This window comes from Piliocolobus tephrosceles, chromosome 20, assembly GCF_002776525.5.
Source record: "Piliocolobus tephrosceles isolate RC106 chromosome 20, ASM277652v3, whole genome shotgun sequence".
In the NCBI taxonomy this organism is placed as follows: Eukaryota; Metazoa; Chordata; class Mammalia; order Primates; family Cercopithecidae; genus Piliocolobus; species Piliocolobus tephrosceles.
The window spans coordinates 32616741-32634046 of record NC_045453.1 but is presented as its reverse complement, the minus strand read 5'-3'; the positions used below and the strand labels follow the sequence as shown (position 1 = coordinate 32634046).

The 17306-nt window shown below is 34.0% G+C and overlaps 1 protein-coding gene and 1 non-coding gene across 2 annotated transcripts in view; both read left to right on the top strand.

The window, feature by feature from the left end:
• The window catches only part of SYCP2 (synaptonemal complex protein 2), a 58255-nt gene extending 49712 nt beyond the window's left edge, over positions 1 to 8543 (top strand). The window contains exons 34-43 of the mRNA XM_023231980.2: positions 2329 to 2514; positions 3366 to 3456; positions 3720 to 3875; positions 4419 to 4555; positions 5652 to 5746; positions 5841 to 5940; positions 6313 to 6371; positions 6537 to 6615; positions 6744 to 6800; positions 7754 to 8543. Of these exons, the coding sequence (XP_023087748.2) occupies positions 2329 to 2514; positions 3366 to 3456; positions 3720 to 3875; positions 4419 to 4555; positions 5652 to 5746; positions 5841 to 5940; positions 6313 to 6371; positions 6537 to 6615; positions 6744 to 6800; positions 7754 to 7831 (1038 nt within the window). The 3' untranslated portion in view covers positions 7832 to 8543. The remainder of the gene's footprint in view (positions 1 to 2328; positions 2515 to 3365; positions 3457 to 3719; positions 3876 to 4418; positions 4556 to 5651; positions 5747 to 5840; positions 5941 to 6312; positions 6372 to 6536; positions 6616 to 6743; positions 6801 to 7753) is intronic.
• An 8130-nt stretch (positions 8544 to 16673) lies between these two features.
• LOC111555696 lies at positions 16674 to 16735 on the top strand. Its single transcript, XR_002735602.1, has one exon. It is a non-coding gene; the product is annotated as a U7 small nuclear RNA (small nuclear RNA).
• The last annotated feature ends 571 nt before the right edge of the window (positions 16736 to 17306 follow it).

Below are 17306 nucleotides of genomic sequence, written 5' to 3'. Positions count from 1 at the left end.
TTTCATATCCCAGGCAGGAGAGCAGAATGGCCAGAGATTTCATGGCACCACACAGAATGGTGCACAATTTGAAACTTATAAATGATTTCTGGAATTTTTCATTTAATATTTTTGGGCTATGGTTGAGCATGAGTTATTGAAACTCTGGAAAGCAAAACTGCAGCTAAGGGGGACCATTGTGTGTTAGACAGATAAAAGTGGAACTATGCTGTTTAAAGTCGAGGTAGGAGATCTAAACCCTAGATCTACCTAGCCTCCCTCACCTCCTTCCCTCAAATAATCCCCAAGGCATATTTTCAAAACTGAGTTTCTACAGACCACAATTTGAAACCCATTTTCACACTAGTGAAATTCACACAAATTCTCCTGTGATCCTTTATCAATATAGTCGGCCCTCCATATCTGTGGGTTCCACATCTGTGGATTCAACCACAGACAACACTATATATTTTAAATTGTGTCTGTATTGAACATGTACAGACTATTTTTCTTGTCACCATTTCCTAAACAATACATATAACAACTATTTAAGAGTATTTACATTGTATTAGGGTAGCATAAGTAATTTAGAGATTACTTATGTATATGGGAGGATGTGTATAGGTTATATGCAAATACTGAACCATTTTGTATCACAGATTTGAACATCTTCTGATTTTGATATCCACAGGAGGTCCTAGAACCAATCCCAGTGTTTCTGTCATTCTCATTTGCCCCACATCCTTTAATCCCGTCAGTGTGCCACCTTGCAAAATCTCCAAACCTAGGTAATCCCCACCCATCATCTTTGATGCTACTCTGCATTAGATGGAATTTTAATAGTTACATTCATTGGCTGGACACTCATGAGACATTCCCCCCATGCTTCCCCTTTACTGTCAACTCTTAATAAGGTGTTGGAAATTTGCTTTATGCAGTAGTTGAACCTGCTTACACTCTCAACACTGCTATGAGATAGTGCTCATTTCTCTACAGTTTTAACTAACTAGGTGTTATCAGATGTTTCTGCTTTTGCCAGTCTGGTAAGCATAAAGTTGTGTCTTTAATTGGCATTTTCCTAACTCATGGCATCAATGAGTATTTTCACATGATTTTGGCCATTTTGTGAATTCCCTGTTTTCTTATTTTTAAATTGCACTGTTTGATTTTTCTTACAAATTTGTATGAGTTCTTAATATATTCTGGATATTCTTTATTTGTTGTATATGATGGAAACATTCTTTTCCTACTATGTATATTTTCACTTAATTACACAACTTCCCTATGACAAAAGATAGGATATAATCAAATTTACCAATCTTTTGGGTTGTTCAAGAAATCTTCCCCTAAGCTATTGTCACAAAAACATTTTCTTATAAAAATATTAGTTTTGATTTTTAAATTTCAGGTTTGAGTCTCTCCAGGCTTTCTTTTTCATATGGATATCAAATTAGTGCAATATCAGGAGTGGAATAATCTTAATTTAGTCATAGGCCGGTGATCACATGGGCCTGGATTAGGCACTATTAGATTTTACTGTTTACTGGCCTGTTTATCTGTCTCTGTGCTAATACCACCATTGCTTTAATTAGGGTCATTTTACATTTATAGGGTGTCACATACCCCCTGCCCCACCATTCTTCAGAATTCTTTTGGCCCTTTACTGATTCATATACATTTTAGAATTCATTTGTCTAAGGGAAGAATTGCCATTTTTCAATATTGATGTTGATCTTTCTTAGCTAAACATCATTTATCTCTCCAGTTTTTCATCTTATTTCCTACAAAGTTGGGCAAAGTCTTCTACAAAGGAAATTATGCACCTTGTTGGATTAATTCTTAAGTATCTTATGGGTCTTCTTTTTGCTGTATTAAAAAAAATCAGACCTTTTTTTTTTTAATTACATTTTCTGAGTTTTAAAATTTTTATATAGAAAAACTACTGGTTGTTTTTATCTCCAACAACCTTGCTGAATTTTATCATAATTGCCTAGATTCTCTTGGCTTTTCTGTATAGACAGCCATATAAACTGTTACACATAAAGATTGGAACAGAAAATGCAAAAAAAAATTCTTATTCATGTTCTTGTTAAGGTGACTTTGACCTCTGGAGCATAGAAACTGTACTAGCAGGGATCCTTATCTACAGGTTTTGGTCATCAAATACTCTACTTGCCTAAGGATTTTTTATTTTTAGTTATGAATTGAAACTGAATTTTTGCAGGGAATTAGGTAGTTTTGAAGTTTTGCTTTAATGTTTTTTATTATGTTTATGTTCAACTCTTTTTGAGGGGGGGCTTTGAACAATTTTGTAACTACTTTTGGGTTTTTGTATGTCTTCATTCATAGCCCAGACATACTCCAACTAAGAGTAATACTATTGTAAATAGAAAAAAAAAAAGTTCTCTGGTACTTACACAAGAAACACAAAACCATAACAGCTATTCAGACGTAAGCAGTTATAGTTCAGAAAAACGGTTTATGGAAATTGAATCTCCAAATATCAATGAAAATTATATACAAAGCAAAAGAGAGGTAAGTATGGTACTATAACTTATAAATTTTCCTTAAACTACAATGGTTCTTGTAAGACTCAGATTACTGACCTTTAGTGGTAATTATAGTATTTTAATGCCTTTCAACTGTTATTACCTGCGAATCTGATTTTCAAAGTATATAGAATGGCTTGATCATAGAAAAATATTTTTTGATAGAAAAAAGTTGAAACTTTTAAAATGGGAGTAGTAAGGTCTTAAATAGTGAGGATATCACTGCTGAACTCCGGATTGCATATTTATAATTGGCACTTTCTGGTTTCATGAATATATAGGTATTTGGTTGAACTTCCTGCCACCATAAAAGCCCATCCATCCATCAATAAAAATATCTTAATAACCTGTAAAATATAGAAAATCAAGACAATTTTACAACTTGGAGAGGGCTGGGATTTGAGCTAGACCTAAGTGGATGGGTAGGTATATGTAGATTAAGTGGAGAAAAATCAGTAACCTATGTAAAGGTTACTAAGTAAAAAAACCTGTATATTCAAATAGTATAATATAAGGTTAGATGTGAAAGACTGGTTTGAAAGAAGAATAGTTTAAACTTTAGTTTTCTGTGGTTCCTCATTTCCTGACTCAAAGAAATGAAAAGCAGGAATAGAAAAAAAAGTAGCTCACATCACAGCTATTACAAGAAGATTGAGGTCAACTTAGAATCAAGATTAACACATGGTAAATATTAGAGATGAAAAGGAAGGGATAGAAACACTCTGAGAAATAATTGACAGCATTTAAAATTATTGGCTTTGGGTTTGAGAAAGATGATGAAATGTGAATCGAAACATATTTACAGAATTATTTTCTAATTTCTAATACATATTTTAGGAAAGTCATTCAGCATCTTCATTATCCAAGTCTAGTGAAGGAAGAGAGAAAACGTGGTTTGAGATGCCCTGTGATGCTACTCATGTATCAGGTTTGTAGTCATAGTCTTGCTTTTTAAAAAATGATTACTGAAATGCATGATATTTCATCTAAAGGAATTACGTCTTTTTAAGTCATACCATTATTTAACTTAATGGAAAAAGAAAAAAACTAGGTAGAATTGAATACATAATTACCTAAAACATAATAAAAATACTTAGTGGAAACAAAGGCTTTTTAAAATAAAAGCAAGAAAATATTAGGTATTTTTAATGAAAATAGTAGCACTTTTAACTTTCTTTAACTATTCCTAAGGCCCCACTCAACATCTTGGTCGCAAACGGATATACATAGAAGATAATCTGAGTAATTCCAATGAAGTAGAAATGGAAGTGAAAGGAGAAAGGAGAGCAAACTTGCTTCCCAAAAAACTGTGTAAAATTGAAGATGCAGATCATCATATCCACAAAAGTAGGTAGATCAGTAGCCTGTATCAAAATGCAGTTATTTGGAAGGTGGTTCTTATATTTTGAATGAGTCTATTTACAAAACAAATTTGTAAAGACAACTTCAGATATGTCCAAGATGGATGATGCTTTATTGCAAAGTTCACATTTATATGAATAATTGTTGTAGTAAGGGTCTTATATACCCATAGATCTCCCTCATCATTCTATCACTTATCACATTTAGGTTTTACTAGAGTATGAATTTACTGATGTGCTAGTACCTCATTAAATACTTAACAATAATGTGGAACTAGTTAAAAAGCAGTTAAAAAATAATCCATAAACGTTCCAGCTTAAAGTAGTCATTTCTGCTGTAATAGCCATACCAAAAAGTTTGTTTTATAAATCAGAATAATCTCATTTTTAAATTAAAAAAACATAAGGAACTCTTCTGCCTTTGATTTCATAATCCATAGGTTTCACATAGATTCAGAAAATAAGATAGATTTTGTTCTTAGCCTAATTACAAGGCTAAATTTACAGTAATGCATATTTTATTTTTTAGTGTCTGAAAGTATATCTTCATTATCAACAAATGACTTTTCTATTCCTTGGGAGACCCGGCAAAATGAATTTGCAGGTACAGAGATGACTTATGAGACTTATGAGAGGCTCAATTCAGAATTTAAGAGAAGGAATAATGTGAGTTATTCTTTAAATTATGATTTATACCCTATAATATAATAATATGCTACACTTTCGACTAGACCATTGGCTTGTTGGATCCTTTGGCAACAAAATACCCATTCATGAAACCAACTTTCCTTATATGTGAATAATTGGAATAAAATCTGTATATTAGCCATATTCTTTCTTTTGCTACTATTTTTTTCTCTTTTGTCCTATTTTCCTTTTCAATTTAATGTTTTGGCTTTTCTATGATTTTTATGTTTTTACTGGACAGTTTTCATGCCACTTTTCAAGACATTTTTTATCTCATGGGGGTGACCATTAATGAAGGTACTATAGTATAAAGAATGAGCAGCTGCAGTCAGAGAAATACTATTTCACTTTGTTTTACTAGTTCTGTATTATACTTATGTAGTGTTAGTTTTTGAGGTTCCAGTGAGATAATGCAAAAATGCTGTTTAAAACAATTTTTAATTATTGGTAATATTTTTCTGCCTATCTCTTTCACATGCCTCTATTTGGAATCAATAGCTTTTTATGCCCTCCTTTGAATAAAAGATTTTTTTGGCACAGGTTATCAACCCCAACCTCCCCGCCCCTGCAGTCTTGCTTTCCTTTCTCCTATATTCAGGGTTAAAATTAGAATTTGCTTGTTTTTTCTCTTTTTTTTTTTTTTGCCCAAGGTCAACCTAATCTGAATAGAGAAGCTTTGACTTATATATTCAAATGTAGCTACAGACACATATTAGAATATATGTTTTTGTGAAAAAAATGATTTTAAAAAATTCTGAGTGTGACTTTTAGGCTGTGTCTTTGAAGAGAATTATGACCATCAGCATTTTGGTAAATACTGTAGAGTATGGTGTTCTTATGAAAACAGTTGAGGAGTAATTCGACCCTTAGTCAAAGACTTACTGATGGAGTTACATAAGTTCACTCAGAGCAGTGTCTATTAACACTTCAGTTTAAATAACTGAGTTTTTTAATTTTTCACTTTTCCAAGTTCTTAGTAATTTACATTTCATGGAAAATGATCTGCTCTTACTGTAGTCTTGGTTATATTGTTATTTTGTAAGGATATTTTAAGTTTAAAATGAGTATTTTTCAGATTCGACATAAATTGTTGAGTTATTTTACTACGCAGTCTTGGAAAACAGCTCAGCAACATCTGAGAACAATGAATCATCAAAGTCAGGACTGTAGGTCTGTAATACAAATCTGTTCTGAAAACTTTTGAATGCTACATATTCTGAATGCTACAGTTGTTAAAATTAATCTCATTTTGTTTCTGTAATAGGATTAAAAAACTTGATAAATTCCAATTCATTATCATAGAGGAGCTGGAGAATTTTGAAAAAGATTCACAGTCTTTAAAAGATTTGGAAAAGGAATTTGTGGTTTGTTACTTTTTAAATTTTTTAAAAAATAAGTTTAAAACCTTGTTTTTAAAGAGCTATACTTGGAAAAAGTTTCTTTTTTGGGAGCACATCCTAAAGCTTTTTGTTCAGAAAATAATTTAGTTTTATCTTAGTTTTGAAGTACAAACTTAAATTTATGATGAATATCTTTGATAATAAATGAGAAATCCTGAGAGATTTTACTTTCAATTTTATTTTAATTTGAAAGAGTGTGTGACATCTGGAATATTCTTAACATATAGCCATACTGTTTATTTAAATTTGTAATAATAGAAATAGAGTAATTCTACTGTTGGATTTTAATTTTTAATAATATTAAAGTTTAACTGGATTTTATACCTTACAATGTAGGACTTTTGGGAAAAGATATTTCAGAAGTTCAGTGCATATCAAAAAAGTGAACAACAGAGGTTAGTATGACCTATACTAATGACCTAGATTAATGACTATAATCTTTGAAATTAGATTTTTAAATTAATACATTTCTATTTGAAAACTTATGAATACTATATTATAGCACTCTAATTTGAATTATTGATAAATATAAAGTTAACTCTCATTATTTTACTTGTTAGGCTTCATCTTTTGAAAACTTCATTGGCTAAAAGTGTCTTCTGTACTACTGATAATGAAGAAACTATTTTTACATCTGAGGTATACATTTTATGCTTTTTATAGGTAACCTTTCTTGATTACAAAAAGAATTTGTTAATCTAACTTTGTCTTTGCTGTGAAAACTTTATGGTAAATTTCCTGGGTGAAATATATTTACTTTTTTACAGATGTGTTTGATGAAAGAAGATATGAAAGTGCTGCAAGACAGGCTTCTTAAGGACATGGTAAGTCAACTAAGTTTGAAAATGAAATAATCATACTTTAATGACTTTTGTTTTTGATTTTTTTTTGTTTCTGCTTTTATGTCTTTCTTTTTCTTTTTGGGTTGAGAGAAGATAGTTTTAGCCCAATTACTTTTAGTTCTTTAAATAATGGGAGCATATTTATATGAAAGAATGGGGGTAATTTAAACAGGCCCTCCTAAGGAATAAAAGAGAATATCAATTTGCAAATTGAAAAATTAGCTGAAAGAATGACTTGTTTGCAGTTTCTAAACACTGTGTACTGCAGCAGGCCTCTGTCCTGCTCTGTCTTCTGAAGGAGAAAATATGGCAGGACAAAACTCCCAAAAAGTCTGTAGTTTAGTAGAAGAATTATTGTCTCTTTGGACAAGATGTCATTTACTTAGATTTGGGGATAAAATTAGTTTACTTTCCAATGGCCTAGCAGACCAGCAGCTGCATTCTGGGGGGGAAACATGGACCTGGGAAGGAACTAAAGGTACTGCTTTAAGTGATAACGTCTTTGGAGTTTTCTCAAAGATGAAAGGCATTTTTAAGTACACTGATCTTTGTATACACAGTATATTAATGTACTTACAAAGTTTTAATAGAACCTCAATATGCTGACATAGACATAGGATCAAGATGTTGTGGCTAAGCTAGTTTAGCTTCAAGCAAAAAAGAAACTACTTAACTAGGTTGATCCTTGTTGAAATTGTTTTCTAGACTTTTTATTTTACTCTCTTCCTTTAAAAATTGAATCTAAATTTCATTGATTTGGGGCTTTAAAAGATTAGAGCCTTCTCTCAACTGATTGTCTCGAATATCAGTAATGATCACAGAATTCTGTAGATATCTAGATATAGATCTGCTAGAATGCAGTATCTTCATGAAAGAAGTTGTTTTATAACAGCTTGAATTTTTTTCTAAGTGTGATTTTTTTTTCTTGGCCATAGCTAGAAGAGGAGCTTCTTAATGTACGCAGAGAACTGATGTCAGTATTCATGTCTCATGAAAAAAATGTTAATGTGTGAAATCTAGTTTTTATCAACATATTTTATCTAATTATTCTTATCTGTGTATAACTGAGGAAATAAGAGTAGTCTTACAAAGAGAAAAATATACGTTACCCAAGCAAGTGTACCCTTTATAGGAACCCTCAAAATTAAAAAAAAAAAAAAGTCTTTTAATGGATGAGAAAGACCCACTATAACATGACTCCAAGCCCAGAAGACTTCTGTCTATACACTATTAGTTTTTAATTTTGGAGATGAAAGCTTCAAGAAACTTTTTGAGTTAATTATACTCATAAAATGAGTTTATTTAATAAATTAAATTTTATTGTGTAAAATGTATTATTACATAAAATGTGTTTTTGAATCAATGCAGTTTGGGGATGAATATAATTAAAATGTTTAATAGCTTAGAATTCAACTAATAAAAATTTAGCCACACTTACAAGGGGGAGGAAGTCCCTAATTTAAAATGTATACCTGAGTGGTAGATCAGTACTTTCAGCACACTGTTGGAAACATTTATTCAGTTATGGCTCTGGCCTAAAAAAGCTACTACGTTGCCTAAATATGTTAATTCAATATAGAAGTCCTATTTCATAAGCAGGCTGTTTGACAAATACTTTTAATCTAGTAGTCATTGTAATATCTTGCTAGATTAATTTATAAAAATGAGTATACATTTGATTTGCTTTTAATGAAGTTGAAATAAAAGCTTATGTCACTTGAAAAATTATAATCATTATATTCCTATTTTGTGAACATTGGGTATCTGAAGAAGGATATTTATTTGATCCAAAGTGTAATACTACGTAGCCTTACTATCCCTTGTCTACTTAATGGTAGCAGAGTATTATTCAAAAATAATACCAGTAATTAAATACAGTGGGAAACTTGGCCTGTTAAAACCCTCTCATTTTAGTCAGCTTTATGCAATTACTAGCATCAGCTAAGATTTATTGATAGGGCAGTGGGGTTGCTATTTTAGGAGAGTGACAGCTGTTATAATATCAAATACCACTCAGGACTTGCAAATCCATGTTGCCCTCTGAGACTAATTCCATCATGTCTTATCACCCTGTTTACCTCATCGTCAGCCAAATTTCCAAGACTGCTAAATCATACCTCATACTTATTTCAATACTGTACTATATGTGTAATCCATCCCAGGTTCTTTATTCTTTCCAACTCTTCTAAAATCCTGTTATTACCAGCAATTGTGCCCCTCTAAATCTCAATTTCCAACATTCTTATCACTCCAGCCTATCTTTCCAACTTGCTTTGTATAGTAGTCTCAGGCTATTTATACTTTTTCCCTATGCCTGTTACCTTCTTATCTATCCTTCCTTCCTTACCCATTCTAGATGCCATAGTTCAAAATAATACTCTTGCCCTTTCTCTTCCTGTCAACCTTATCCACTAATTCTTAGCTGTCATTCTACCAACTGAGCAGCACAGGAGAAAATAATACAATCAGGCTTTACATTTATGGCCACGTACTTCAAATGGGTACTCAACAATCTTTGCTCTCTTTAATTGACTTTACCACATTTCCAGAGTATTATTGCATATAAATATCTCTTTCCTTAATTCTTTACCTTTGAGCTGATTGTCTCACCTCATTTTCTCATCTTCACCCTAAAATCTAACATGTTTCCTGCATCAATACCAGCATTTTCTGATTTCTCTTTCAGTCCAATAGCAAATTTTTTTATTTAAGAACAATCACCCTACTAGTGCTTTGAATCCCAGTATCTTTGATTTTCCTCTCCTGATTTTTATAGTCCATGTTAATTAGGTAAGTAAAGAAATAGGCCTTCGATTGACATCAAGTTCTCCTGAAGCCACTGCCCTACCCATATAATTATCGATTCATTTTTACAGAGAACATATCAGAATCATCTTCTCAGGTTACTATCTCAACTTCTTTGCTTCCTTTCCTCAATGCAGCTCTGCCCATACTATTTCATCAAAACTACTTTTATCATAATCAACAGTCATTTATGTTGCCAAATCTAATCTCTTTTTTACTTAGCCTCTCAGTGGCATTTCACACTTAAAACCCTCTGCTGGCATGTGTTTGCTACTCTTCTATATCTTTTCCTTGGGTTCATTCCTAGTCTCTTTCTTTTCCTCAGTCAGTGCTTTCACCTTCAGTAATTTCATCTAGTCCCATATAATAACTCTTTCTGTGTTGATCTCAAATTTATAAAAGTTCTGACCTTCACTTTGGACATCAGAACATTATAAATACTGCTGTATTGACACTTCGAATAAGAATCTAAACTCTCAAAACAACTCGATTTGTCTCACTTACCATTCTTTCTCTTCATCAAAGTAAACTTTGTCTTCCTATCTCAATAAAATTACTTTTGATTACCCAACTATTCAAACCAAAACCTAACAGTAATTCCTGATTTATTTTCCTTTTAGCCAAACGGTAAATTGATCAACAATTCCTATAGATTTTACTGCCAAAATATGACCCACATGTGAATACTCTCTGCCACTTCCACTGTCTCTGTGACAATGTCGATATCATTTCTCACATAGACAATTTCAACAGCCTCTTAAATGGCTTTTCAGCATTTATACTTTACTGTCCACACTTTTTTCACTTAGTAGCCAACATTGTCTTGCTAAAGCATAAATCATACCATGTCACTCCCTTACCTAAAACTCTCCAGTGGGTCAAGGGACAACTCATGAGGGAAATTGGAAAATACTTAAGCAAATGAAAATGCAACATACCAAAACATGTGATCCGTTGAAAGCAGTGCTCAGAGGGATGTTTATAGCTATAAGCACCTACAATAAACAGGAAGAAAGGTATCAAATCAGTAACTTTATACCTTAAAGAACTAGAAAAATTTAAAGCTATCAGAATCGATGAAATAATGAAGACTAAATCAGAGATAAACAGAATAGAAAAACAACACAGAAAATCAATTAAAACAAAATTTGGTCCTCTGAAAAGATCAAGAAAATAAACCTTTAGCAGACTGACTAAGTTAAACAGAAAACTCAAATTACTAATATGAGAAATGAAAGCTAGGGACATGACTACTGAAATTTCAGAAATAAAAAGGATTCTACGAGAATGCTATCAATAATTATATGCCAATAAATTAGTTAACCTAGATGACATCGATAAATTCCTAAAAACAAATTACCAACACTGACTCAAGAAGAAATAAAAATTATCAGCAGATCAATAACATGTAAAGAGGTTGAATTAGTAATTGAAAACCTCCCAACAAAGAATTCTATAATTTAAATAATGCCAGTTCTTTTTCTTTCTTTCTTTCTCTTTTTTTTTAAAGAGACAGAGTCTCACTCTGTCACCCAGACTGGAATACGGTGGTCTGATCTTAGCTCACTGTAACCTCAAACTCCTGGGCTCAAGTGATCTTCCTGCCTCAGCCTCCTAAGTAAGCTTAGGACTCTAGGAATGTGTCACTATGCTCAGCTATTTAATATTTTATAGAGAATGGGGTCTTGCTGTGTGTATCCCATGCTGATCTTGAACTCCTGGCCTCAAGCTGTCCTCCTGCTTTGGCTTCCCAAATCACTGGAATTACAGGTATGAGTCACCATGCCCAGCCCGGTCCTTCTTAAACTCTTCCAGAAGACAGAAGAGGAGAGGACATTCCAAACTCATTTTATGAGGCCACTATCACCTTGTAATATCAAACCACACAATGGTGTCATTACACAAATATTCTCTATGAATATAGATGCATAAACCCTCAACAAACCAAATCTCGCTGCACATTAAAAGCATTCCATACCATGAACAAATGGATTTATCCCAGCCAAGCATGGGTGGCTCAACATATGAAGGTGAATGTAATACACCATATCAACAGAATGAGAGACGAAAAAGAAACATTCTTATTTGAACTGATGCACAAAAAGCATTTGACAAAATCCAGTACCCTTTTATAATAACACTCAAAAAACTGGAAATAGAAGGGAAATTCCAAAACATGATAAAGAGTATGAATGAAAACCATATAGCTTACATAATACTCAATGGGGAAAGACTAAAAGCCCCCCTGCCCTGCCAAGACCAGGAACAAGAGAGGGATGCCTGCTTTCACTGCTTGTATTAAATATTGTACTAGAAGTTCTAGCTAGATCTAGAAATTATGCAAGAAAAAGAAAAAGATATCCAAGTGGGAATGGGAGAAACAAAACTATTTCTTCTCACAGGTGATTTGATCTTATGTATAAGAAATCCTACAGAATCAAGAAAATCATTAGAAGCTAATATAAATTCAGCAAAGTTGCAAGATACAATATCAACAGAAAAATCAGTTGTATTTCTATGTAATAGAAATTAACAATACAAAAGTTAAATTAAGAAAACAATGTCCTTTACAGTAGCATCAAAAAGATTAAAATTCTTAGGAATAAATTTAACCAAGGGAGGTATAAGACTGAAAACTACAAACATGGTTGCAAGAAATTAAAGATGGCCTAAATAGTGGAAAGGTAATCCATGGTCATGGATTGGAAGATTTGATATGTTAAAATGGCAATATTCCCTGAAGTCCCTGAAGTAGACTACAGATTTAATACAATCCATATCAAAATCCTAATGGCCTTCTTGCAGAAATGGAAAAGCTAATCCTAAAAATCATATGGAAGAGACCCAGCATAACCAAAAAAATTTAATGAATAAAGTTGGAGAACTCATACTTCCCAAATTCAAAATTTATGACAAACCTACATTATCGAAATCATGTGGTACTAGCATAATGATAGACATATAGACCAACAGAATGTAATTGTATGTCTAGAAATAAATCCACCCATCTATGGTCACCTGAGTTTCATCAGGGGTATAAGACCATTCCATGGGGGAAAGTATAGTTTCTTAAATTGTTCTGGGACAACTGGATAAAAACACATGCAATATAATAAGGATGGAACCTTACTTCATATCATATACAAAAATTAATGGATTAGAGACCTAAATGTAAGAACTAAAACTCTGAAACTCAGGAAAAAATGCAGGAGTCAATCTTGATGACCTTGGATCTTGCAGTGCATTCTTAAATATGATAGATATAAGCAATGGAAGAAACATTAGATAAATTGGACTGTAGCACAATTCAAAACTTTTGTGCATCAAAGGACACTCCCAAAAAGTGGAAAGACACCCTACAGAATGGGAGAAAATATTTGCAAATATCTTTCAGAGTCTAGTATTCAAAATATCTAAAGAAGTGTTACAACCAAACAATAAAACACAACCCAAATACAAATGGCCAAAGGACTTGAATAAGCATTTCTTCAGAGAAGACCTACAAATGGCCAGTAAGCACATAGAAAGATATTCAGCATGATTAGTCATTAGGGAACGTAAATCAATACCATAATGAAATGCCACTTTATCCCCACTTGGATACCTAGAATCAAAAAAAAAAAAAACCAACAAATGTTGGTGAGGATGTGGAGAAATTGGAACTCTTGGACATTTCTAGGGCAATGTAAAAGAATGCAGCCACAGTGGAAAACAGTTTGGTGGTTCCTCAAAAAGTTAAACATAAGAGTTACCATATGACCCAGCAATTCTATTAGGTATATGCTGAAATGAATTTGTATTAGTCTGCTTCTGCATTGCTGTAAAATACCTGATACAGCATAATTTATACATAATAGATGCTTAATTGGCTTGTAGTTCTGCAGGCTTTATGGGAAGTATGGTGCTGACATCTGCTTACTTTCAAGGGAGGCCTTGCAGAGCTTATGGGGGAAAGTGAAGAGGAAGCAGGCATGTTATATGGTGAAAGCAAGAGAAGAGAGACAAGGAGAGAGGAGGAGGTGCCTCACGCTTTTAAATAACCAGATCTCATGAGAGCTCACTCACTATTTTGAAGACACATCAAGCAATGAGGGATCAGCCCCTACCACCCAAACACCTCCCACCAGGCCCTACCTCCCACATTGGGGATGATAATTCAACATGAGATTTGGTGGGATCAAATATTCAAATTACATCATTCTACCTCTGGCCCCTCCCAAATCTCATATCTGTCTCACATTGTAATATACAACCATGCCTTCCCAAGAGTCGCCCAAAGTCTTAATTCATTCCAGCATCAACTCAAAAGTACCAGAAAAGTCTCACCTGAGACAAGGCAAACAAATCCCTTCCACCCATGAGCCTGTAACATCAAAGGCAAGTTATTTACTTCCAAGATACAATGAGAGTATAGGCATTGGGTAAATATTCCCATTCCAAAAGGGAGAAATCAGCCAAAAGAAAGGGGCAACAGGCACCATGCAAGTCCCAAACCCAGCAGGGTAGTCATTAAATCTTAAAGCTCTAAAATAATTCTTAAACTCCATGTCCCACTTCTCATACATGTTCTGAAATCTAGATAGAGGGTACCAAGCCTCATTCACTCTTGCACTCTGTGTACCTGTAGGCTTAACACCATGTGGAAACCACCAAGGTTTGTGGTGACTTGTGCTCTCCAGAGTGGTGGAATAAGCAGTATCTGGAGCCCTTTGAGCTGAGGCTGGAGCTGGAGGCAGGGATGTAAGGAGCAGTGTCCTGAGGCTGCACAAGACAGTGGGTCCTGGGCCTGGCCCACACACCATTATTCTGTCCTAGGCCTCTGGGCCCCTGGTGGTAGGGGCTGCAATGAAAGTTCTCTGAAATGCCTTTGAGGCCTTTTCCCCATTGTCTTGATAGTAGCACTTGGTTCCCTTTTAGTTATGCCAGTATCTCTAGTATAGTGGTTGCTCCACAGCCTGCTTGAATTCCTCTTCCAAAATAGCTTTTTCTTTCTCTGCCACACAGCCAGGCTGCGAATTTTCAAAACTTTTACTCTCCATTTTCTGTTTAAATATAATTTCCAATGTTGAGTCATTTCTTTGTTCCCATACGGGAGCATAGGCTGTTAGAAGCAGCCACGTCATTTCTTGAACACTTTGCTGCTTAGAAATTTCTTCGACCAGATACCTTAGGTCATCATTCTCAAGCCCAAACTTCCACAGATCGCTAGGGCAAGAACAGAATGCATCCAAGTTCTTCGCTAAGGCATAACATGCGTGACCTCTGCTCCAGTTCCTTGTAAGTTCCTCATTTCCATCTGATACCTCTTCAGCCAAGACTTCACTGTCCATATCACTATCAGCATTGTGGTAGCAACCACTTAACCAGTCTCTAAGAAGCTGTAAGCTTTCCCTTATCTTTCTTTTTCTGAGCCCTGCTCACTCTTCTAATCTCTTAACTAGTTCCAAACCTTCCACATTTTCAGGTACTTTTATAGCAATGTCCCACTCCTCAGTACCAACTTTCTGTATTAGTCGATTCTTACATTGATATAAAGAAATATCTGAGACTGGGAAATTTGTAAAAGATTTAATTGGCTCACAGTTCTGCAGGCTTTACAGGAAGCAAAGTGCTGGCACCTGCTTGGCTTCTAGGGAGGCCTCAGGAAGCTTACAGTCATGGTGGAAAGTAAAGAGGAAGCAGGCAAGTCACATGGCAAAAGCAGGAGCAAGCGAGAGAGTGAGTTGCAGGGGCAGGTGCCACACAGTTTTAAATGACCAGATCTTGTGAGAACTCACTATTGTGAAGGCAGCACCAAACCATGAGGGATCCACTCCCATGACCCAGACAAATCCCACCAGGCCCCACCTCCAGCATTGGGTATTACAATTCAACATGAGATTTGGTCAGGGACAAATATCTAAAATATAGCAGAATTGAAAACAGATTGAACAAACACTTGGATGAGAATGTTCACAACAATACTATTCACAATAGTCAAAAGGTGGAAATACCACAAATGGCTGTCAACTGATGATGAATAAACAAAATGTGGTATATATCCATACAGTGGAATATTATTCAGCTACAAAAGGAAAGGAGTATATATTCATGCTACAATGTGGGTGAACCTCAAAAACATTCTAAGTGAAAGAACGAGACACACAAGGTCATATATTTTAGGATTTCATTTATATGAAATGCCCAGAATAGGCAAATCCACAGGGAAAGAAAGCAGATTAGTGGTTGCCAGGGGATGAGGGAAAGGAAGAATGGGGAGTGACTGCTTAAAAGTTATGTTGTGATGAAATGTTTTGGAACTAGATAGAGGTGAGGTGGTAGTTACATAACATTGTGAATGTACTAAATGCCACAGAATTATACTACTTTAAATGCCTTATTTTATTAATCTGAATTTCATCTAGTTATTAAAACTTATTAAAACCCATCCTTTATATCAAGGCCTAGAAGGCCCCACATGAGCTGACTTCTGTCTCTCTCTACCCTTATTTTTCATTCCTTTCCCCCTTGTTAAGTATGCCTCAAGCATTACTTGAACAATCTTACTTTTTTCTAAATCTTTGGTTTTGAGATTCCATTTTCCTGGGAACTCTTGCTGTTTTTCACATGGCCATTTAAGTGGTAATTATTTAGAGAGCACTTCCCTCACCATCCAATTAATGTTACTATTTCTGTCTATCATATAGCAGTTTTTGGTATCTGAAATTTCTTTATTTCTGCCTTCCCTCCACAAACTCCACTCCTGTAAATTCTGTGGGGGTAGGTAACTTGTATGTCTTATTCATCACAATTTTCAGAACTTAAAAGAGTGTCTAGAAAAGTAGGCTTACAACAAGGTGAATGAACAAACTAATGAGTATGGCAGTTTTAAGTAGGAATTTACTAAGTTCAAAGAGAACTAATGTGTCTGTTAAAATTTTTAAGTCCTTTATGGTGTCAGCATTTTCATTGTAATTGATAAAGTATTAACCAGCCATTTGAACATCTATTATATGATATGCACTGAGCTCAGGTCTAGATACAGAAATGAGTAATAAATGAACCCTTCCATGGTGTTACAGCTCTTTTAGAATATGTCTAGTAGGTTTTTCAGTTTTCACCAGAACGCCCAACTCAAAACAGAGATGAACGCCCTACTTAAAAATGAGGATATATGTGCTTTTGAAGTCATGCAGAATCATACAGATTTCCATTTCACTGGACCCTTAGAGGAATCATATAGGCAAATCAAATATACATAGACTTCATTGTTAAGACAATGTATTTGTAATGGTTAGCTTTAGTTTTTCTATTTAAAATAAAGGTGCATGAAGATATTCTGAATTGACATCTACAGGAGAACAACATTTTAGGAATACAGATGTGTTGAGTGAGATCAATATGTTGTATCATCTTGAACTTTAGATAATATACTTTTAGCTTATACTGTGATAGCAACAATTTTAAATAAAAGGAACTTGGAGGAGTGGAAGTCACATTAATGAAACACTTGGCTTTAATAATGATGAGGCTTTATTTACCTAGTTTGATGTACATTTTGTACAAGTCAAATACAAAGACAATTGAGTTTATAATGAGTGTTGAAATTTGGAATAGATTTGAAGTTAAAAGGGTTTAAGCTTATTTAAAAACAATGTAGCTATTTGACTTCTATGTAATTCATTTCTAAAATGTTCTATTGTA